This window comes from Pangasianodon hypophthalmus, chromosome 15 (assembly GCF_027358585.1).
Source record: "Pangasianodon hypophthalmus isolate fPanHyp1 chromosome 15, fPanHyp1.pri, whole genome shotgun sequence".
In the NCBI taxonomy this organism is placed as follows: domain Eukaryota; kingdom Metazoa; phylum Chordata; class Actinopteri; order Siluriformes; family Pangasiidae; genus Pangasianodon; species Pangasianodon hypophthalmus.
Genome location: NC_069724.1, coordinates 24,190,889 through 24,216,501, shown reverse-complemented (window position 1 = coordinate 24,216,501; position 25,613 = coordinate 24,190,889). Strand labels below are relative to the sequence as shown.

The 25,613-nt window shown below is 39.4% G+C and overlaps 1 protein-coding gene across 1 annotated transcript in view; it reads right to left on the bottom strand.

The window, feature by feature from the left end:
* The window catches only part of ccbe1 (collagen and calcium binding EGF domains 1), a 77,242-nt gene extending 54,504 nt beyond the window's left edge, over positions 1–22,738 (bottom strand). Inside the window, exons 1-2 of the mRNA XM_026929306.3 lie at positions 22,533–22,738; positions 22,361–22,441 (exon numbers count right to left, since the gene is read on the bottom strand). Coding sequence (XP_026785107.2) covers positions 22,361–22,441; positions 22,533–22,639 — 188 coding nt within the window. The 5' untranslated portion in view covers positions 22,640–22,738. The remainder of the gene's footprint in view (positions 1–22,360; positions 22,442–22,532) is intronic.
* Positions 22,739–25,613: the final 2,875 nt, after the last annotated feature.

Below are 25,613 nucleotides of genomic sequence, written 5' to 3'. Positions count from 1 at the left end.
CCTCTCAGCTGATGGTGTTGAAGATGGTGTTGGTTTGTGTTCGCCTCGCAGCTGATGGTGTTGAAGATGGTGTTGGTTTGTGTTCGCCTCTCAGCTGATGGTGTTTATGATGGTGTTGGTTTGTGTTCGCCTTGCAGCTGATGGTGTTTATGATGGTGTTGGTTTGTGTTCGCCTCTCAGCTGATGGTGTTTATGATGGTGTTGGTTTGTGTTCGCCTCTCAGCTGATGGTGTTGAAGATGGTGTTGGTTTGTGTTCGCCTCTCAGCTGATGGTGTTTATGATGGTGTTGGTTTGTGTTCGCCTCTCAGCTGATGGTGTTTATGATGGTGTTGGTTTGTGTTCGCCTCTCAGCTGATGGTGTTGAAGATGGTGTTGGTTTGTGTTCGCCTCGCAGCTGATGATGTTTATGATGGTGTTGGTTTGTGTTCACCTCGCAGCTGATGGTGTTGAAGATGGTGTTGGTTTGTGTTCGCCTCTCAGCTGATGGTGTTGAAGATGGTGTTGGTTTGTGTTCGCCTCGCAGCTGATGGTGTTGAAGATGGTGTTGGTTTGTGTTCGCCTCTCAGCTGATGGTGTTTATGATGGTGTTGGTTTGTGTTCGCCTTGCAGCTGATGGTGTTTATGATGGTGTTGGTTTGTGTTCGCCTCTCAGCTGATGGTGTTTATGATGGTGTTGGTTTGTGTTCGCCTCTCAGCTGATGGTGTTGAAGATGGTGTTGGTTTGTGTTCGCCTCTCAGCTGATGGTGTTTATGATGGTGTTGGTTTGTGTTCGCCTCTCAGCTGATGGTGTTGAAGATGGTGTTGGTTTGTGTTCGCCTCTCAGCTGATGGTGTTTATGATGGTGTTGGTTTGTGTTCACCTCTCAGCTGATGGTGTTGATGATGGTGTCGGCTGCACAGGTTTATAAATATTTAACTTTTCCACTCTCAGCTAACATTTTCACAAGTTAGCACATTGTTCATTTTAAAACCAGGATGCCAAAAAAATGGCTCATTTTAAAACCAGGATATTTACTGCTGTCACTGGGTGAGATTTAATGACTAAGAAATGCTGCAGAGTTACTCAGAGCTCCAGGGTAGATCATGGTACACATCCATCACTGAAGAATTCAGCTCGAAGAAAACAAAACACATCCAACTCATCCACCACATCCAACACATCCAATATATCCTCTCCCCCACACACGCACACACACACGAACATGGCAGACCCCCTGGAACACAAACTCTCACTCAGGAAGTGGAAGAAATTCATCTTTGGCCTACTACAACTGCTTCAACAACAACAACAACAACAACAAAAGCAGTGATAACCGAAGTGTTTGGCCTTTTCTTCAGTGCAGTGACCTTCTCAATGTCAGAAGCTCATCAGTCAAGCTTTGAGGGGTTCTCTCTGTGGAACACCAGCTAATGATGATGAGGAAACACAACACTAAACAAGGGTCTGACCTTCTGTCAAGTTTATCAAGAAAGAAAGTGACAATATACAGACACGAATTATCTGTTCTAGGAGTCTGGGATTTTTGTTTTAGGAAAGAACTTCATCGCCACACAGCATACAAGCTTACGAGCTCGCAATCGCTCAATGATGTCGCGCAGGCCGTCATGTACGAGTCCTCCAGTGCTGCAGGTGGCGCTGCACAAAATGAACCACAACGTCCACGACTACAGGAGGAAGATTTCAGCATAAACTATGGTGAGTTATCGGAAAAGGAAGAAATGCTTATTATGTTTTAAGACTCATGAGGGAACGTGAGACCATTAAATACACCAAGGGACGAGGATGATGAGTTTAGTCCACGCCACATTTGTAACGACCAATCAGAGGCTCGGTCACATGGCGTGTTCGTCAAGAGCAAGACACAGCGAGTGCATAATAAATAATCAACTTTATCTATAAAGCACCTTTCATAACTTAAAAAGTGTTTTACTAGTTAAAATTTCTTTTTAGAATTGAGAATTTTCTCTATTTTCAGCTTCTTCCTTTATGATGTTTTTCATTTGCTTTATTTTTTTTTAAATTTAAAAAATAATAATTCCTTATTATTCAAATAAATGAATAATAAGGAATTGTTATTTTTTAAATTGTCATTATTATTTTCTGCTCCTTCTTTTCTTTTTTCTTTATAAAACACTTTGACTTTGATGCATTTTAATGTAATGTATGATAGGTGCTATAAAAATAGAGGAAATAAATTCTGGAAAAAAAAATTCTAAAAATAAATAAACATAAACATAATAAAGTAATCATAAAATAAATAAGTAATTTAGGCAAAATTGTAAATTGTAAAATGAATTTCCTCCTTCTGTGTGGTAAGTATACTATATTAAATATAGAAAATATTTTTTCAGTGTTTATTTTACTGTTACATATAAAATAAAATTATCACTGAACTCAACGATGCTTTTTATTTTTACTTCTTTTTTTTTACTGTTACTGCTGTTTACTAGCAGTTTGTTAGCAAACCTACATATTATGATACATATTATGTATCACAGAAATGTCCTCAAGTATCATAATATGATATTTTTGTCAAATTGTCCACCCGTAGCATGTTAACTTTAGATGAAATCCAGCAACAGGGAGACATGAGAAGACGTCCATTTATTTAGCTTTTCAACTGGTCTTGCTTCACATTAGTGTTTCGAAACAGTGAAAAATTTCATATAAGATTAGATCCAGTCTTCCAAACCACAGCTGCTTTCCCTGTCTTATAACATAACAGTGACAGTGTTGCTATTTTAAACCCAGTGAAATAAATTAAAAGTACCATCAGGAGTTTATTAAACGTAATTTTGTGTAATATGTTGCAATGCTCTGCTATGAATTAAAGAAAGCTGGGATTGATTTTTTTCATTCCTGACCCTTTATGCTTTTAGGCTTCGTACTTTTGTACACACAAAACATTGCGGTTTCTGACTCTCTCTTCTGTCCTTAGGGTGAAAATAAAAAATATTTATATACAGCATTTTATATAGCATCCTATTTTTGGGTCTCGAAGCCAGGCGGTGTGTGTGTGTGTGTGTGTGTGTGTTTATTTCACTGTAACTGCAGGCCCTTTGTGTTGTCTCTCAGTACAAGACTACTGATTACAGGTCACTAAATTGCCCTGTAGATGTTTCACAACATTCAAAGTAAATACATACAGATTAAAAAGTACAATGATTCGTTCTTTAATTGAAAAAAATCATAATTGTTGGTAAACTGCTGTGGCATAAAAGGAATAAAACACTTCAGAGCACACTGTTATAAGACAATAATCAACTTCAGGCTGCTAACAGTAACTCAGCTTCATCACACTCTGCTGCATCATTGATTATTTTCCTACAACAGCACAACACTTAGTGTTTTATCCCTTACATAACTTTCATTAAAACCAAACAACAAATCATATAGTTATGCAAATCTCTCATATATTGTTATAATCATATTTTTTTACCCATCTTTACCTAGGGTGCCAATAATTATGGAGCTAACCGTATATGATTTTTTAAAATTTTTAAATAACTGTTATTTTAATTTAATTTTATTTTAGTAGTCTTACCGTTATAACAGTCTACATTTTTGTCTTTATTGTATTTAAACAGATTTAAAAAAAATGTCACAACTTCTTAGAAGGTTTTCAGTTGAAAAAATGTGTTAAAAATTATTATTATTATTATTATTTTAGAATTTCATTTAGATCAGAATATCCCAATGTGAAGGATTTCACGCACATATCGAGCGAAGTCCTAACCCCTCAGGAGAGCAGTGCAGTGTTTATCTGCATGTGAGCTGGAGTTACACAGTGACACAGTGCTCTGAACTGGATTCAGGCCTCCACTCTTTGAGCTGTTGACCTTTGACCTCTGAACAGCGCAGGCAGCCATTACAGTTTGGCTGAAAAAGAACAGACTGCTGTTTCCCCGAGCACGCCAATTACTGTGTTCATTAACAGCTGTTCAGAGGAACTCTGTTTTTTGGGAAGAAGACGTCCAGAACAGACTGGTCAAGCTCTTTACAGGAGCAAGGAGCTCAAGTCTGCTCAAAAAAGCATGATGTCATAGACTAATTTGCATATTAATTGATTCTGCATGATCATTTGCATATTAAAACATGTTACACAAAGAAGGAAGATTTCCTGAAGACTAGAATAAAAGAAGAATAGAATAAAACAGAATTTGAGCTTATAGATCTGTAGGAAGAAGTCGTCTTTGGTTACAAACTATTTACATATTTACAAAATTCTATAATTTCTATCAAGAAATAATCATACTGTCTGTCTGACAATTTTCTGTCCATCTCTCTGTCTGATAACTGTCTTTCTGTCTGTCTGTCTATATTTTATCTATCTCCTATTCTATGTGTTTAGCTATTTGTCTCTGTCTGATAACTGTCTGTCTCTGTCTCATATTTATCTGTTTATCTCGCTATGTAATAGCTTTCCGTCTGTCTCTCAGTCTGATAATTCTCTGTCTCTGTGTTGTATAACTGTCTGTCTCTCTGTATGATAACTGTCTGTCTGTGTCTCTGTATGATAACTGTCTGTCTCTCTCTGTCTCTCTGTATGATAACTGTCTGTCTCTCTCTCTGTCTCTCTGTATGACAACTGTCTGTCTCTGTCTGTCTTTCTGTATAACTGCATGTCTCTGTATAACTGTCTGTCTCTCTGCAAGATAACTGTCTGTCTCTTTCTGTCTCTCTGTATAACTGTCTGTCTCTGTGTCTGTCTCTCTGCATGATAACTGTCTGTCTCTGTCTGTCCCTCTGTATAACTGTCTGTCCCTCTGTATAACTGTCTGTCTCTGTCTGTCCCTCTGTATAACTGTCTGTCCCTCTGTATAACTGTCTGTCCCTCTGTATAACTGTCTGTCTCTGTCTGTCCCTCTGTATAACTGTCTGTCTCTTTCTGTCTCTCTGTATAACTGTCTGTCTCTGTCTGTCCCTCTGTATAACTGTCTGTCCCTCTGTATAACTGTCTGTCTCTGTCTGTCCCTCTGTATAACTGTCTGTCTCTCTGTCTCTCTGTATAACTGTCTGTCTCTGTCTGTCCCTCTGTATAACTGTCTGTCTCTGTCTGTCCCTCTGTATAACTGTCTGTCTCTCTGTATAACTGTCTGTCCCTCTGTATAACTGTCTGTCTCTGTCTGTCCCTCTGTATAACTGTCTGTCTCTCTGTCTCTCTGTATGATAACTGCCTGTCTGTCTCTCTGTATGACAACTGTCTGTCTCTGTCTGTCTTTCTGTATAACTGCATGTCTCTGTATAACTGTCTGTCTCTCTGAATGATAACTGTCTGTCTCTGTCTGTCCCTCTGTATAACTGTCTGTCTCTCTGTCTCTCTGTATGATAACTGTCTGTCTGTCTCTCTGTATGACAACTGTCTGTCTCTGTCTGTCTTTCTGTATAACTGCATGTCTCTGAATAACTGTCTGTCTCTCTGCAAGATAACTGTCTGTCTCTTTCTGTCTCTCTGTATAACTGTCTGTCTCTCTGTCTGTCTCTCTGCATGATAACTGTCTGTCTCTGTCTGTCCCTCTGTATAACTGTCTGTCTCTGTCTGTCCCTCTGTATAACTGTCTGTCTCTCTGTATAACTGTCTGTCTCTGTCCGTCCCTCTGTATAACTGTCTGTCTCTCTGTCTCTCTGTATGATAACTGTCTGTCTCTCTCTCTGTCTCTCTGTATGACAACTGTCTGTCTCTGTATAACTGTCTGTCTCTCTGCAAGATAACTGTCTGTCTCTTTCTGTCTCTCTGTATAACTGTCTGTCTCTGTGTCTGTCTCTCTGCATGATAACTGTCTGTCTCTGTCTGTCCCTCTGTATAACTGTCTGTCCCTCTGTATAACTGTCTGTCTCTGTCTGTCCCTCTGTATAACTGTCTGTCTCTCTGTCTCTCTGTATAACTGTCTGTCTCTGTCTGTCCCTCTGTATAACTGTCTGTCTCTCTGTCTCTCTGTATAACTGTCTGTCTCTGTCTGTCCCTCTGTATAACTGTCTGTCTCTCTGTCTCTCTGTATGATAACTGCCTGTCTGTCTCTCTGTATGACAACTGTCTGTCTCTGTCTTTACCTTCTGTATAACTGCATGTCTCTGAATAACTGTCTGTCTCTCTGCAAGATAACTGTCTGTCTCTTTCTGTCTCTCTGTATAACTGTCTGTCTCTCTGTCTGTCTCTCTGTATAACTGTCAGTCTCTCTGTATAACTGTCTGTCTCTGTCTGTCCCTCTGTATAACTGTCAGTCTCTCTGTATAACTGTCTGTCTCTCTGTCTCTCTGTATGATAACTGTCTGTCTGTCTCTCTGTATGACAACTGTCTGTCTCTGTCTTTACTTTCTGTATAACTGCATGTCTCTGAATAACTGTCTGTCTCTCTGCAAGATAACTGTCTGTCTCTTTCTGTCTCTCTGTATAACTGTCTGTCTCTCTGTCTGTCTCTCTGCATGATAACTGTCTGTCTCTGTCTGTCCCTCTGTATAACTGTCTGTCCCTCTGTATAACTGTCTGTCACTCTGTCTCTCTGTATAACTGTCTGTCTCTGTCTGTCCCTCTGTATAACTGTCTGTCCCTCTGTATAACTGTCTGTCTCTGTCTGTCCCTCTGTATAACTGTCTGTCTCTGTCTGTCCCTCTGTATAACTGTCTGTCTCTGTCTGTCCCTCTGTATTACTGTCTGTCTCTGTCTGTCCCTCTGTATTACTGTCTGTCCCTCTGTATAACTGTCTGTCTCTGTCTGTCCCTCTGTATGATAACTGCCTGTCTCTGTCTGTCTTTCTGTATAACTGCATGTCTCTGTATAACTGTCTGTCTCTCTGAATGATAACTGTCTGTCTCTGTCTGTCCCTCTGTATAACTGTCTGTCCCTCTGTATAACTGTCTGTCCCTCTGTATAACTGTCTGTCTCTCTGTATAACTGTCTGTCTGTCACAGTATGATAACTGTCTCTGTATCTGTCTGTCTTCCACAGTTAACTGTCTTGGTGCACACCACCTGTAATTGTTCACTTGTATTCTATAACTTTCTGTCTGTCTGCTGATATTCCAGTCCTGCTCCACTATGACCTTTGACCCCTCTGCCCCAGAATTTTTCGGTTTCTTTACTGCAGCTCTGTACAGAAGAGGGGTAAAAAGTTTTTTTCAGCTTTCCATGCCCCCACTGAGGCCCTGCATCCGCTCTTCCACAGAAAAAAAAATCCTCCTCCAGGCAGCAGCTTGGAGCTCTAACGTATTTTCGAGAGCGTTCTGACAGGAATGTGCTGAAACACAAGGTGTGTTTTATCACTGGCACCGTTTTCATCGCTTCTTATCAGCCAAGTCATCTGCACTCTCGCTACACATCACTTCAGCTCCACCCGAGGTTGTGAAATGATTTCAGACTTCTCTCCATGCTTCTGATTTTTCTAAGATGATTTGTTGCTCACATGGTCATTCACTCTCTCTCTCTCTCTCTCTCTCTCTCTCTCTCGCTAACCCTGAGTGGAGGAGTTCAGGAGGGTTTTTTTTGTGGCTATCTATTATCTTTGGGGGAAACAGGACGAAAAAGGGAGGCAGTCAATTACGCAACCACGTAATAAATACCAGCAGGATAAGAAGACTCTAAACTCGACTCGGTGGTGCTGACTCAGAGAACATAGTTTAAAAAAATTTTAGATGCTAGCATGCTAGCAAAAATCCAATCCGAGTTAAATAACAGAAAAAGCAAACAGATGTTATTCTCATCCTGAAGTTGTGAGAACACTGTTGCTAAGCAACTTGGAAATGTGGACACTAGCTAATGCCTAACGCTAACAATTTAGCTACACTTTTTCTGTCATACACATGACGTAAAGACACAGTGACCATGGAAAAAAGACAATATTGTCAGAAATGTCAACCTTTTCCTCAGATGTGTTGGTTAATTACTAAAAAAAGACACCATACTGATATAATTACACTGTAATTACTGTTAGCATTGAACGCTAACTGACTGTGGATTCAGGCAGATATGAGACCCGGTGAGCTTTAAAAAAAAAAAAAACAGTAAACAAACAGACAGTTATCAGACAGATAGTGTCAGACAGGTATCAGGGAGAGACACACAGACAGATATCAGACAGAGAGACAGACGGTTATCAGACAGACAGTTATTAGATAGAGAGATACACAGAGTTATCAGAGAGACAGGCAGACAGACAGTGATCAGACAGAGAGACACACAGTTAATTACCAGAGAGAGAGAGAGACAGTTAACAGACAGATAGAGAGGCAGACAATTGTCAGACAGAGAGGTACAGACAGTTATCAGACCAAGAGACAAACAAACGGTTATCAGACAGGGAGATACAGAGACCATTATCATAGACAGACAGACAGACAGAGAGACAGACAGACATTCTTGTACAGTTATTTTTTACCAGTAAAAAAATAGACAGTTAAACAACAGAGAGACACACAGACAGTTATGAGAGAGACAGACAGTTATGAGAGAGAGACAGACAGTTATGAGAGAGAGACAGACAGTTATGAGAGAGACAGACAGTTATGAGAGAGAGACAGACAGCTATGAGAGAGACAGACAGTTATGAGAGAGACAGACAGTTATGAGAGAGACAGACAGATATGAGAGATAGACAGACAGTTATGAGAGAGACAGACAGTTATGAGAGAGAGACAGACAGTTATGAGAGAAACAGACAGTTATGAGAGAGACAGACAGTTATGAGAGAGAGACAGACAGCTATGAGAGAGACAGACAGTTATGAGAGAGACAGACAGTTATGAGAGAGACAGACAGATATGAGAGAGAGACAGACAGTTATGAGAGAGACAGACAGCTATGAGAGAGATTCAGACAGTTATGAGAGAGAGACAGACAGTTATGAGAGAGACAGACAGTTATGAGAGAGAGACAGGCAGTTATGAGAGAGAGACAGACAGCTATGAGAGAGACAGACAGCTATGAGAGAGACAGACAGTTATGAGAGAGAGACAGACAGCTATGAGAGAGACAGACAGTTATGAGAGAGACAGACAGATATGAGAGATAGACAGACAGTTATGAGAGAGACAGACAGTTATGAGAGAGAGACAGACAGTTATGAGAGAGAGACAGACAGCTATGAGAGAGACAGACAGTTATGAGAGAGACAGACAGTTATGAGAGAGAGACAGACAGTTATGAGAGAGACAGACAGTTATGAGAGAGAGACAGACAGCTATGAGAGACAGACAGTTATGAGAGAGAGACAGGCAGTTATGAAAGAGAGACAGACAGTTATGAGAGAGAGACAGACAGCTATGAGAGACAGACAGTTATGAGAGAGAGACAGACAGTTATGAGAGAGACAGACAGTTATGAGAGAGAGACAGACAGTTATGAGAGAGAGACAGACAGTTATGAGAGAGACAGAGAGCTATGAGAGAGACAGACAGTTATGAGAGAGAGACAGACAGCTATGAGAGAGACAGACAGTTATGAGAGAGACAGACAGATATGAGAGATAGACAGACAGTTATGAGAGAGAGACAGACAGCTATGAGAGAGAGACAGACAGTTATGAGAAAGAGACAGACAGTTATGAGAGATAGACAGACAGTTATGAGAGAGACAGACAGTTATGAGAGAGACAGACAGTTATGAGAGATAGACAGACAGTTATGAGAGAGACAGACAGTTATGAGAGAGACAGACAGATATGAGAGATAGACAGACAGTTATGAGAGAGACAGACAGCTATGAGAGAGAGACAGACAGTTATGAGAGAGACAGACAGATATGAGAGAGACAGGCAGTTATGAGAGAGACAGACAGATATGAGAGAGACAGGCAGTTATGAGAGAGACAGACAGATATGAGAGAGACAGACAGTTATGAGAGAGAGACAGACAGTTATGAGAGAGACAGACAGTTATGAGAGATTCGGACAGTTATGAGAGAGAGACAGACAGTTATGAGAGAGACAGACAGTTATGAGAGAGAGACAGACAGCTATGAGAGAGAGAGACAGTTATGAGAGAGACAGACAGATATGAGAGATAGACAGACAGTTATGAGAGAGAGACAGACAGTTATGAGAGAGAGACAGACAGTTATGAGAGAGACAGACAGTTATGAGAGAGACAGACAGATATGAGAGATAGACAGACAGTTATGAGAGAGACAGACAGTTATGAGAGAGAGACAGACAGTTATGAGAGATTTCAGACAGTTATGAGAGAGAGACAGACAGTTATGAGAGAGAGACAGACAGTTATGAGAGAGACAGACAGATATGAGAGATAGACAGACAGTTATGAGAGAGACAGACAGTTATGAGAGAGAGACAGACAGTTATGAGAGATTCAGACAGTTATGAGAGAGAGACAGACAGCTATGAGAGAGACAGGCAGTTATGAGAGATAGACAGACAGTTATGAGAGAGACAGACAGTTATGAGAGAGAGACAGACAGTTATGAGAGAGAGACAGACAGTTATGAGAGAGACAGAGAGCTATGAGAGAGACAGACAGATATGAGAGATAGACAGACAGTTATGAGAGAGACAGACAGTTATGAGAGAGATTCAGACAGTTATGAGAGAGAGACAGTCAGTTATGAGAGAGAGACAGACAGCTATGAGAGACAGACAGTTATGAGAGATAGACAGACAGTTATGAGAGAGACAGACAGTTATGAGAGAGAGACAGACAGTTATGAGAGAGACAGACAGTTATGAGAGAGATTCAGACAGTTATGAGAGAGAGACAGTCAGTTATGAGAGAGAGACAGACAGCTATGAGAGACAGACAGTTATGAGAGATAGACAGACAGTTATGAGAGAGACAGACAGTTATGAGAGAGAGACAGACAGTTATGAGAGAGAGACAGACAGTTATGAGAGAGAGACAGACAGCTATGAGAGAGAGACAGACAGTTATGAGAAAGAGACAGACAGTTATGAGAGATAGACAGACAGTTATGAGAGAGACAGACAGTTATGAGAGAGACAGACAGTTATGAGAGATAGACAGACAGTTATGAGAGAGACAGACAGTTATGAGAGAGACAGACAGATATGAGAGATAGACAGACAGTTATGAGAGAGACAGACAGCTATGAGAGAGAGACAGACAGTTATGAGAGAGACAGACAGATATGAGAGAGACAGGCAGTTATGAGAGAGACAGACAGTTATGAGAGAGACAGAGAGCTATGAGAGAGACAGACAGATATGAGAGATAGACAGACAGTTATGAGAGAGAGACAGACAGCTATGAGAGAGAGACAGACAGTTATGAGAGAGACAGACAGTTATGAGAGAGATTCAGACAGTTATGAGAGAGAGACAGACAGTTATGAGAGAGAGACAGACAGTTATGAGAGAGATTCAGACAGTTATGAGAGAGAGACAGACAGTTATGAGAGATTCAGACAGTTATGAGAGAGAGACAGACAGTTATGAGAGAGAGACAGACAGTTATGAGAGAGACAGAGAGCTATGAGAGAGACAGACAGATATGAGAGATAGACAGACAGTTATGAGAGAGAGACAGACAGCTATGAGAGAGAGACAGACAGTTATGAGAGAGACAGACAGTTATGAGAGAGAGACAGACAGTTATGAGAGAGATTCAGACAGTTATGAGAGAGAGACAGACAGTTATGAGAGAGATTCAGACAGTTATGAGAGAGAGACAGTCAGTTATGAGAGAGAGACAGACAGCTATGAGAGACAGACAGTTATGAGAGATAGACAGACAGTTATGAGAGAGACAGACAGTTATGAGAGAGAGACAGACAGTTATGAGAGAGAGACAGACAGTTATGAGAGAGACAGAGAGCTATGAGAGAGACAGACAGATATGAGAGATAGACAGACAGTTATGAGAGAGAGACAGACAGCTATGAGAGAGAGACAGACAGTTATGAGAGAGAGACAGACAGTTATGAGAGAGAGACAGACAGCTATGAGAGAGACAGACAGTTATGAGAGAGAGACAGACAGTTATGAGAGAGAGACAGACAGCTATGAGAGAGACAGACAGTTATGAGAGAGAGACAGACAGCTATGAGAGAGACAGACAGTTATGAGAGAGAGACAGACAGTTATGAGAGAGAGACAGACAGTTATGAGAGAGACAGACAGCTATGAGAGAGAGACAGGCCGGTCTGTGAAAAGTGATTGAGAGAGTGCAGAGTTTATTGTCCTGTGCGCAGTGAGCAGGCAGTTACACTGTACAGTGAAATTCTTCCTCTGCATTCCTTCCAGTAAACATCAATACTGCACACAGTGTGTTATACACTGGGAGCTGGGAATAGCACTGGACTGTGGAGTGTGATATACATTATGATTATGAGTATGATATGATATATATAACGAGTACTAATGTGAGGGAAGTAGGCTGTAGTGCAGTAATAAAGACAGTCTCGGAGAACATGTCCAGTAAAAGAGCCGCTGGGAATCAGACTGTATAAACGTATGTATTTCATTTATCGTGCTCGTGATATCGTATCTTTCAGCTCTGATGCAAACTGAAAACTGGAGTGTAATTAGTTTCTCCGTGGAGAGGACAAGATAATCACGCACTGGAACTTGAGCTGCAGTTGAAGGACGCCTGCCTGTTTCCACATCACCGTATACCACACGCTCCGGCAGTCACGCGACGATTAGCATAATGACACAATTCCCAAACGGAATTCTTATAAACAAAACCAAACCCAAGCAACGACTGCACGGATGAAGAGCAGATGCATCACGCATCTTCAAAAGCTCCTGCAGCGTCGTCTGATCCACAAGCATTTCCTGTTGCACACCGTGACGCAGCCGAACAGACGTCAGCTCCATCGCAGCACCACCACTCCACTCTCAACTCTCAGTTCTGGAGAATTCCACAGTGGTGTAATGACAAACCCTTCGGTTAACGAAGAACATCTGGAAGAGATGACTTAGGACTTAAGAATGTTAATCATTATTAAGTTGCCTAATATTTCCGTGCGGCTCTTGTAGCGTAATAAACAGAGTTCCCTCAGGACTGATGTGCAGTAAATATCACAACTCCTTAACCAAGTGATTTGCAACACACACTCCGAATCCGACGTTCCAAGTGTGGCTTGAGGAAAATAAACACTTCGTTGGTCATAGCAGGAATTATTTTCACAAATTAGGTGATTGCATTGTGGTGCATTTTTCTATCATGCTGTTACAAATTGGACTTTATTCCACCGCTGCCTCTGAGAGACAGTACACTGTACGTGACACGGGGTTGATCGAGGGTCACTCGTTCTCGATACATCCTTATTTAAATGTGCGTCATCACACGAAATCAATGAAATCGGGAATATAAGCATACCGTGAACTATAATTTTTCATTCCAAAATGAAAAAAATATATATGTATATATATATGCAAATAAATAATAAAAGATAAAATTATATTTTTAATAGCTTTAAAATAATAAATATTACAAAAAGCTCTTAATTTTGGGACAAAGTTAGCTAGTTAGCAAGAAGACAGTAGGACAATTGTACTTCCGTCTCGCTTACTTTATAGCAGCTATAAACTGCCTCTCTTTTTTCTCTCTCTTGAACTTAATAAGACAAAAAAAACCGCAAAGTGTTAACTCCTCTGTCATGAAGATGTTACTGATTTACCTCTGAGACTGGAGACTCCTTCCATAAATATTAAATAACATCTCACAGGATCAGTGATTACACCTTTTTAATCCGTTTATGTGGAGCATTTGTCATACTTAAGTCCCTGTGAAGGAGCTGTTGCTATAGAAACGATATCATATTAGAACGAGTGCATTAATATAAACCTGTGATTTGCACGACTGCACGAAGGAAGACGATCTGACTGTAACAGCGTGTAAGAGCACTGGGGCATGACTAGGCTGAGGAATGATGAAGCTTCTAGAAATGTGATCTACAGGACAGAGGAGAACTTGGATAAAAGTAAGCACCAGGCTGCTGTTTGTTTAAAGTCTCAGAGGATAACCGAACCTCGTCTCTGGGAGATAAATACGCGGTCAGATGAAGTGCACATGCAGGTTCTTCTCTCCCCGGGGAGGATCCAGGGCACAAATGCTGAAGATCCATGAAGCTGCTGCTGATGCTGTTCCTCTGGGCGTTCTTGTCTTTCTGGTATAATTCTTCAGCTCTAAGACAGCTCAATGTGTGTGGGGGCAAAACGCACTGCGAGAGGCCTCCAGAAATATTTGGAAACACAACAAAGCAACAACTACACACGCCACATATCAATTACGATGGATTGTTCCAGAACACTGCAGACGATCTGCTCCTACAGGGTTTCGATGAGCGATTGGGAATGTGATCGCATCATACTTTTTTATGATGTACACAATGTTCCACTCAACCTAAATGTAGTCAATCAGCAAGGCTAATATTAGCTTCTAGCTGTCAGATTAGCATTACACAAACCGCATGTTTAAATCATCACACCCTCACCTCGCCTCTCAAGTACAGGCTCCATTAAAGCAATGCCATAAAACAACTGTTTTTAATTCCCTAAACAACTTCAAAATGGATAGTTCCTCAACCATTTTCACTGGAGCCATGACAAACTAAAAATTATCTTCCATATAATCTAAACTTTTATGGTAGAAATGATTCTTCAATTGCTTTTGGCACCAACAGCAATGTCAGTATTGTGCTGTTATAGGAGAATAATCAAGCTACGAGTGGTAAAAGTAACTCTGCTTCATCACACCACCCCGTTGTTGATTATTTACCTGTGACAGCATGTGTTTTATTCCTCTTATACCACAGCAATTTACCAACAATTACAACTTTTTTATCTATTAAAAAATTACAAAGTGTGTTTTATTCACTTTTCTCTCTCTCGAATTTAATAATGAAAAAAAAAGTAGCTGAGAAACCATGAAGACGTGTAAACTCCTCTGTCCTGAAGACGTCTGAAAACTTAAAGTTACAGCTCTGACTGTTACAAAGCACTGACACTGGAGACTCCTTCCATAAACATTAAATACATTTTTTACAATCTGTTTGTGCCATCAAGTCCCTGTGACTGAGCTGTTACTATAGAAACCATAACCTATTAGAATAAACTCATTAATATAAACCTATAGGGCACCGCAGTTGTGAACTCAACCTTACTATTTCATGGTGTCATGTAAAGAAGGTGAAGGCGGATACAAGCGCAGATTTGCATTTAATGGAAACAAACAATCCAAACACTGTAGACTTAGACACTCACAAACTAAGACTAAGGAACATAACACACCATATAACGCCAACGTAAGACAAAAGCTAGACAAAAGCTTTTACTGCTGAAGCCACTGCCATTTTGAGTGTTTCCGCATGCAGGTGGTACAAGTCGGAGCTCTCAGAAAATTCCTAGTTTACAAGTTGTAATTACGGGTTCTACGAGGATGTGAACGCTTTCTGTAATTACGGCGGTAACTGTGGTAATTACGACATGGTGCGAACGCAGCTTTAAATACAAATGCTCATTAAACCAAAGTGTGAATCAGATGCGAACAGTCGTGGGATATGATCTGGTGAGGTGCAGTGGCTGATGGGAATCGTAGTCCTGCGCCAAAGTCGGCGTAACCATGACACGTAAATATCTGATTACAGAGAAATGTAGTAATGTTTGAAAATGTAAAGTAGAAAGCAGAGATTTGCCTTTTAAAATGTAGAAAGTAAAAGTCGAAAGTATTAAATAAAAGCAAAACTCAAGCGAACTTAAAAAAACAGATGTAAATACAGTAATAAGGTAATTGTTCTCTGTTCTTTTCTCACATCTGCTTTTCGGTCATGTTTATTTTTTAGAGAGAAGGACACAACTTACATCACGCCACCAGCACGCATCAGACTTTTTTTTCCATCACAGTCACTCTGTGAGGACGTCAGTATGATGTCAGGATCGGATCGGTATCGGATACTGCCTGATACTCAGAGCTCTAAACAGTTTCTTTAAGGTCGCTTTCACACATGCAGTGTTTAATCTCTTTGAAACGAACATCGCACTTTCGCGATCCAAGACCAGCTGAGTGAGGTGTTCTCCGTACTGTTCCAGTCAAACTCTAGCGAGATTCGTTTGCAGTGAATAAGCGATTCAGATCTGAATCGACTCAACTGCAGGAAGTGAATTAAACTAAAGCCTTTTATCTAAAACTGAGCCAAAGCACAGAGCCGTAGCTCTGCCATGAGTGCGAGAGATCTGGACCTACAAAACAAACAAAAAAGTAAATAAACTCTGGATGCGACAAAATTTTGAACTAGCTACGTACTATATATAATTATTAATCATTTATTTAGCGCTGGCTACTGGATCTCTGTGCTCCGGTGATTTTCATGATTTCTACACACACTTGGCTTAAAGCTTCATTATCTTTTCTTCTATAACCGTATTTCTGATCAATGAATAAAAGAGTTTGACGAGGTTTCAGGCTTTTTTTAAATGTTTTGGCTCAAATTTATTGCATGCAGTGAGAAGACAAACCAAATCCCAAATCTCTGATTCGGACTCAACAAACCTGTGTGAAAGCTTCCTAAGAGAATAAATAAAACTCCTTCCTGCATCACTATAACCGAGGTTCAGTGTTCATTCAGAAACACAGATTTCCTCAGTGAAACCGTCCTCCAATAAAAAAACTCCACGGCACATGGTAATCTTTAGGTCTTACTACGCTACACTAAACGTAAATGCAGAAGAAGCCAAAATAGAGCCTCATAAATAACACACTTCAAGGAGAAAAGCCGGGGAAGTGTTTCTGCGCTCACACACACATGCCTGAGGCTTTTCTGAGGCAGACAGTCAGGGTCAGAGTCAGGCCGCTTTCCAGCCTGCTTTGTTACGGCTTTTAGTGAGAGTTAGAACTGCATATCCCAGAAATCCGGCTGTTTAAAAACTACAACAAATCGGCATCCATCTGAAGACGATATTACTTTAGAATTCAGTGCAGCTCATCCTGTAGTTTCTGCTGTTTTCATCTGTCCGGGTCTCGTCCAGGGAATGACGCGGTATGAGTGTGTGATAACATCGACAGTCCTGTTGCTTAACTTTCCTGTAGTGTTCACCACTTAGCAATGTAGCAGATCGCCTCTCTTCAATTTTATACACTCCAAATACACTCCAGGGAGAAAAGAAGTCCAAGCAGAAAAAAATAACGAACAAGTAAAGACCGAAACAAAACATGCAACATAAGTGAAGTACTAACTTGTTTCACGAACGCTCTACAATATTAAATGTAACTACAAATGGATAAGAAGTACGATGTATCGTTCTTGCAATCGTAGAAATTAACTTCTCTGTGTTAAGCTGTTACATGGCAATACCCAAAGCAGGTGTTTTATTCCTCTCATACCACAGCAATTTGACAACGATTACGATTTTTTTATTAAATAAGGAAGTATGTCATACTTTTTATCCATTTAATGTTGTAGAACATCCTCAAAACAAGTTTGTTCCTGTTTTCACTTACATTATAGCAGCTCTAAACGGTTGTTCCCTCACCAGCCTTTCTTTTTCCTCTTTCTTAAAGTTAACAAGACAAAAAAATGCAGCTTGTATTTTTTTTTTGTTACCAAGAAACCGCAAAGAAGCGTAAACTCCTCTGTCCCGAAGATGTCGGAAAACATTTACAGCAAGTTACATTTACATTTACAGCAAGTTACATTTACATTTACAGCAAGTTACAGCTTTATCTTCTTATGCCTGGAGAAAAATTCACCACGATTACACATTTCTTAAATCTGTTTAAAATCTGTTTTTTAGTCGTCTGTGAATGAGCTGTTACTATGGAAACGATCACGTATTAGAACGAGCGCATTAATATAAACCTGTGATTTGCAGCTGCACTACTGACCAATCAGAATTGAGAATTCATCAGCACTGTGACGTAAATATCTGATGCATTTGTGTATTTTTACAGTCCAAAAGGTAAACAGTATGTGTTCAGTGATGATAAATGGTTTTAAAGGATAATTACACAGAAGGACAATAAAATGTTAAACTGTGACAGGACAGGCCCAGCTCTAAGCTTAACCTTAGTCATTTTTTATAAAGTTATGTGAATTGTTATGAATTTGAAAGCATCACAGTCTGCTGTTCGGTGAATATAATCTTTCTTCAGTCCTGAAAAGTGAGCGTGCAGGTTATCAGAGCAGGGATCTGGAATGATGGTGATATATTAAAGAGCAGACGGCGACGACAGCTTCACCACCGAAGAGAGAGCTTATAAACAAGTGTGTGTGTGTGTGTGTGTGTGTGTGTGTGTGTGCATGCAGGACAGCATTCAGCCCACACACTTGACCCAGGTTTATGATTGCATGCTTTGCTGAGATTATCTTAACTTCCTCATCATCACTTGGCATCCCAAAGACTCCCAAAGTAGAGCAATCCTGCCACTACTACTACAGTACATGCAATAAAATATCCAAATTAACCTATTTTATAACATTTTAATTTCAATGAATAACATTTTACTAAAAACTCAGTAGATACTGAAAGGTTTGAAGATGCAACCCTCAGATTACACCTGGAAATGATGACAAAACATGACAACTACACCACACCAGGAAATATTTCATAGTCTTGATCTTTCAAATGTTTGCCAGAAGGAAATTTCCAGAAACGGAAATGCATCTATGATAAGAACTGTGTTTATGTCTGGAGTTTTACTTCTGAGGAACACTGCTGAAAGAAAACAAATCCAGATAGACACTAAATCTTCAGAAAACATGTCTTCAAGTCAAAACCTTCTGTATAATCAGTTACCGAGAAATTAAGGAAATTCAGTAAACGTAACGCTGATAAAACAGTGTTGTGTTCATTGTTATAAAATCCACAAACATACAGAAAATAAAAAAAAACAGAATTCTATGGAATTTTTTATTTAACTCATTATCTTGCAATTATGACGTATTTCTCTCTTTTTTTGGTCCCTAAGATAAAAAAAAGCTATTTTAGTGAGATAACAAAATGAGTTAGGGTTGTAGATGTAAGGTGGTTAAAAATGGACCTCCACAGACTTAGAAAAAAAAATAACAATAGTTGTAACGAACACTAAGAAGAGTCTGGGCTAAGACATAATACCGAAAAAAAAAAGAAAGAAAAAAGAAAATGCAACCAAAAGGAGACAATTTTCTTTTTTTTCTCAATTTTAAACAACTGCCCAAATAAGTTAGATGTTAAAGATTCCTTGTTTTGCCCAAAGACCGATTATCTGTCAGACAATCCAGAAACTATGCTAGCTAATTAACGCTAGCTAGATATCGCTAAATAAGATTAAAAGACAGAAAAAAAACATCTGTCTGGATTTACGCAGAATTCCGAATTCACTCTTTTTTAAAAATCCAGTTATGTTGCACAGAACTACAGACCGGCGCTAATCATTGGACCGAGTGTGTAACAATACGTCCAGCTGTCAGAGGCGGCTTAACTTCCTGCAGCGTCTGGATCCGCTTTGTCCTCTAGATTACACTTCCAGGCCCTTAATCCTTAACCTTCAACAAGTCACATTTCTCCATCAATTTGTGGGGTTTAGTCACTTTTAGAGCCACAGCTGGGGTAAAAACCTGCTGACTGACACTCGGTCATCAGTAATGTCTCACTGCCAGTTTTTTTTTTAACCACAGTTCATATCTCTATGGCAGATTATTCAGCAAGTTGTGCGATGCCTCAAATGCTTAGTATAGTAAATAATTTTTCTTCACACTTGCGTTTTTTCCAGACTCTGGGCCGTCTGCCCTGAGAGTTTGTTAAAGAATGAAAGCTATTTAAAAGCCCTGAAGCAATCCAGAGAACTGATCCCCGGTCCTTTTGAAACCAGGAACATGGTGGTCTGGGGCTCGCTTCCACCGAACCCTGGTGCGGACCACATCGTGTGTGGAAGCTAAACGATCTCGGTGCTGCCGGCCAAGTAACGTGATTGATTCGTCTTGTCAAGTTGCTTCCTGTTTCAGGTTTGGTGATGGCGTGGAAATGGCTGTTACGGTCAGCAGAGGAGACAGAACGCCATACTGAAATATAAAGCCAGAATTTCACAGGACTAGAGTGAAAAACACACGTCTGCTTCCGGCCTGCACGGATAAAAATCTTCTTACACGAGAACGGCTCTGTGTTTGCAGGAGGAGACGCCGTGCATCCAAAAAGTGCTGTTCTGTTCTTCACTGCTTCAGTGATGATAGCTAATTAATTAACAACAAAACGATGAATATAGTGCCTACAATTTTGAAAATCTGCACACGCTAAAGTGACGGATGGAAGTATGCACTCGATCCGCAGTTCAAAATGAATTCTTCTATGTGAAACCAAACCTGTGATTTTGAGCCCCGCCCACAAACGAGCCCAGAATCAGTCCTGACTGTAATGCTACCTCACAGTGTTAGCTAGCTAGCTAAGTTAGAGCTGATATTTAGTTACTAAAGGATCCAGAATAGTAAGAGATTTTATAGCACTTCTTTTTGGATTTTTCGCAGCATAAATATAATCTACATCAACACCTTTATACAACTGGCTAATGATGCAAATTCCACGATGAGGACAAAACACATGACTGTCATTCACTCACGTCTCACCAGATTAGAGAACAAATAAAAACTTTATCTATTCAGCAAGAAAAATCTCAAACTTCATCACACCTGAATCTAAGTTTATTAATTAGCCTGACTCTCTCTCTCTCTCTCTCTCTCTCTCTCTCCTGATTGGCTGTCAGTCACCATGTAGCCACACCTCCTTCATGCCTGAAGTTGGAGAATGATCACGTTTGTTGTGTCTGAGCTGCCGTATGATGAAGCCGTACAAATTTCCGCCATTTCCAAGCAATAAAGAATCACATTTTATTTAGCTAGTTATATGTTTAAAAACAATGAGAAAATATATCTATTAATTATTACATTATTACATTCTAAAAATACTTTTGGAGCATGCCCAGTATTACAGTATTTTTAAAAAAAAGAAGAAAAACTTTTTTTTTCATGAATCACACATATTTATACAATTGAGAAGTTTTTATTATACTAATATTAGTAGTAATAATTGTAATAACATTGTACTTTTACATAATTCCATATAGTCAGACGTATAAACACATACCTTTATACAGAGTGTGAGTTATGTAATGCTGTTATAAACATATCTAATATTGCTAATATATCTAATATTGCTAATATATAATGCACCTGATGAATAAATACCCATAACTAGGAAATTATGCTAATAATTGTTCGTTACGGAGTCCAGCGGGAGTCACGGTGCATTCCCCGTGGGTTTTGACGGATGTCGTGTTGATGCAGGCTGCCATGCTCCGCTAGTGACCGGTTAATCATTTGATCCCCTATGTGTCTCAACACATTACAGCTTTTCAGCACAGAAACCACAAAAACCTTCTTTAAACCCCCCCCCACACACACACACACACATACACACACGCTGTTCAGTCACACAGGAGCTGCGTTTCAGCTAAAGGCTAATCGTGAATTAATTCTACTGCATTATGCGTGGAGAACAAATGAGTGAGATCAACTTAACCTGGTTACAGACTGTGGGATTTCAGCAGTCTCGTAACATTATTACTCGTCACATGACCAGAATAATATCTCTGCTGAATAAAATCTCGTCTTCTTCTGGTCTGATTATACGATGAAGATCCTCTAACGATAGATCTGTGACTAAAGTAAATTTCTACGTACAATCCAGAAATCAGCTCATGTAGCTTGTGCATAAAAACAAACATTATTAGAAGTGAGTTTGCAGTAATAAGGAGAGTTTTTGTACATTAGCATGTTTTGTTTATATTTCAGCTGTCTCGTCAGTTCTGCATGATCCTATTGGTGGATTTTAGATGAGCGCTGTAGCACACGTACAACTCTGAGATTTTAATCAGAAATTTCTGACAATGACAGAACGTTGACGTCAGCCGTCTTTGGTCGGAAGGAAGGAAGTTTGTACAAAATAACATCTAAATAATCAACTAAAATGCATAAAATGAATGTACACAAATTTCACAACCTTGTATGTTGAAAAGAAAAAAAAAAGTTTTCGGTGACTTTCATTATGTGCTAGCTACATCTGAAAATCACACAGCACAAACCCTGATTTAGAGACTGGGATGGATTTTGTTTTGAATTAATATTATAATATACTATAAATATCTCCACAATGTCATAAAAAGCTACATATTTGTTTCCTTAATGTATAGACAGTAGCTACGTGCCATATATGAGGTTTAAAGGCACCTCCTGTAGATCCTCTAACTCAAAGTGCAATGCATTAATGAAGAGAGAAACACTACATGATTTTAAAAAGGTGACTGCAGGAGATTGTGAATGTCAGAGTTCATTAAAGTCACGTGGGAATGCTGAGGTGAGACTGTGCGTTTGTGCGCAACTGGACGTGAAGACGCGCTTTTGCGCGCGCGGTGTGTGTTCCTCACCTGTAGCATGTGGTCACCTCTCCTGTGGACTTCACACACGGGTACTTAGTGGTGGCGATGTTGTTCTCTGAACACACTTCTCTGCCATGAATAAATAATACAACAGGCTGGAGAAAACGCAGTGCACTGTTTTTTTGCGCAATTTTCCAAAAAAAGCTCAAGGTCACTTTACCTGCTTGCATCTTCTTGCTCTTGGCGAAAAGTCCACTGAGATCCGTGTGAGAAGAATGCAAACAGCAGCAGGAGTGTAGCAGCACCGAATCTGCTCGGGGGCATCATTTCTCGAAGCGCTGATACCGCTTTAATTTGCGGTAATAACGGGAGAAGTTCCGCTCGCGACCTCCCGCAAAGCGCCTCTGCTGATGCGCGACTCGTCTCGCGAATGACTCTTTTTAAACGACTCCTCTGTGTGAGCCGAACAGAAGAATCGATTCGCAAGCAGCGGATCCGAACAATAAATAAATAAATACACAAAATGCTCAATAAGCACGTTACTGATACAAACCTAAACGAAAACCTGCGATGATTTCCATCTTGTTTGACCTGTAAGAGCTTAAAGACACATCAAAACGAAGCTTTTATTTAAAAAATCTTCTTTATTCATATTTCCTGCTCATATTACTCAGACTGATTCATTAGCATCAATCACTAATACAGAATTATTTTTTCCATAAGCTTGTATTAAAATGTTATGACTTTTTTGTCACTTTTGTCGCTGCTGTCTGTGTTATTCCTCTGAGGTCATTTTTCTTAGCTCTGTGAAAGAGTTTCAGGATTTCAAGTCAAATCTCTGCATAAATTAAATTTGTGAATACAAATAAATCTACAAAACCAGACTCTTGCTAAACGATTTATTTACACAGGCGACTTTAGTCTTTAACGAACTGATTTTCTTTCATTTTCTGAGATGTTTTAGTCCCTGGAAATGCTTCCAAGATCAATAAAATCTTTCTCTAAGCTACAATAATGTGTTATTATGTTTTATAGGCTAATTCACACATACAGCACTCAGGATGCTAACCATGCTAATCTCTCTGGTTGAACAGAGGAACCAAACTCATGCTAATCCGCTAGAACAGGCACTGTGAAACAGGTGTGAAGGCTAATACTGACACCATAGTTTAAAAAAACAAAAAAGCATGGAGGATAAGTAGCTTAAAAACACATTACTTTAAATGATGAACACTTTTGAAACATTAAGTCTGCTTTTTTTTGCTAATGACACTCTGTTAACATAGAGTTTCTAAATAAACACAGAGTTTATTTCTCAGTGGTTTAGCGGTTAATGACTTTCTCTGGGAATGAGCGAAAATCAGCTGTGTTTCTGCATTTTTGGGGTGAAAACCTGTAGAATATGAGATTAGACCTCTGTATTAATGAGTCAGCAGAATCTAAACTTGGATATGATTCACTTAAAGCTGTTTTTTTTTTAAAGAATCAAGTCATTGAGGTGAGTCAGCCCAGACTGAGAGGAATTTGTTGAGAATTTGAGGATTGTTTTCTTGGTGACCTTAGGGATTCTTCAAGAGCTTTATTTTTCTAAAAGTAGAATAAAATTTTGAGACTTTATCATACAGGTCTATAGTTCTCTTTATAGAAAGTAAAAGGGTGAGTACATGTAAACATCACCTTCTTCTTCTTCATCATCATCATCATCATCATCATCATCATCATCTTCTTCTTCTTCTTCTTTATGAAAACAGATCCAAATGGCTCAGAGTCCTCTACTGACACATACTATGTTTTGTTTTTTTATTACATTGTTACATTTTATTACATTAAGCTGCATAAAATCCTATAGTTCATGTATTTAATATATGTGAGTTTTATGTATAAATATAATTATGTAACTATTATATAACTCAGATTTTGTAATTAACTTTTAAATGTGCAGTACATTCAGTTCCATTTCTTTTTCAGCTCACTCTTTCCTTTCTCTAATAATAAAAGCAATAAACCACCAGGATAACGTTCCCTAAGGACACTTGTCCCTGGCCTCAGACCTTGACCTCTGGCTGTCATTTAAGTAGTTAAGCTTGTCCATTTGACCCCTGACCTTAAAGGACAGAGGTGTAATCAAACTGACAGGTTTACTTAGCGTCCAACCTGTTTACCTCTGATTTATTTTCTCCTCACATATTTTTGGGAGCACATGACATTCCGCTTTGGCTTGATGGAGATCCCAGAGCCGTTTCCAATCCCATCGTCTCCATTTTAATGCCATCAGGTGGCCAGAAATGAAATGGCAGCCTTTATTTTAAGTGATTTTTGAAGTCATGTGTATTAACATGTATTACGACATTAATAACAGACTGATTACCAAAAAGAGGAGTAGCTCTGACATGTCTAATTTGCATCCGTCTCTGACATCACCAAAGTTTCTGCCAAAACCTCCGAGTCTAATCCTGTGTCTAATCCCGTCCTTGGTCTCCTTTTGTATTCGTGGTAACCTTCTTTGGAACAGGAGAGTCCTGTTGCATTTGGAAAAACAGCCAAGGCTATCATCTAGCTTTTTATGTGGTACAGATGTAGAATAAATTCTGCTCACTCTGTTTCCTAGCTCTTTAATTATTTATTTATTTTGGCAAAGCTCAAGAAATGAGAATTAATATGAATATCTCTCTCTATCTCTGTTCAAACTGTACAATTTCAAAGCTTACATTTCAGACGAATGATTTCCTCATGTCTTTATACATGCAACACAGTCAGTTTGAGAAAGACTTCTGGAATCCATCATTTTTTTTTTTTTTTTGCAGAAAATCTCAAGTAGTCGAGTAGAAGGTGTTTCTTTTTTCCAGACAGCAAATGCATGATTAAAGGAAAAGTTTGGCTAAAAGTCAGATTGACACCACGTCCCATTTTATACCAAATGTAGTCAATTAGCCAAGACGTGTTTGATGTTAGTTTTGCGCTACAGCTTAAATCTTATTATAGCTAACACGTAATGGAAGTCAATCTCATCCAAAATCTTCCTGAGTACATCGCATCATCCAGTTTTCTTGTACTTGCTTTAAATTACATTTCGTGTTAACTGATTTTAAATAAATGATTTTGTAAAACAGCAGGAATATTAAATTCAGAGTTAAACTATAATTCTGCTTATCTCAGGTGTGCTTTCAGGTGTCCCCACGAAAACAGCATTCTGGGTCACTGAAAATGAAGCTTTTCAAAAGTTGGAGACTCCAGTGTCACTGTTTTCGTGTGGACGCTGATGTTTTCTGACAACGCTAACGTAACCGTGTGAACATGCGCA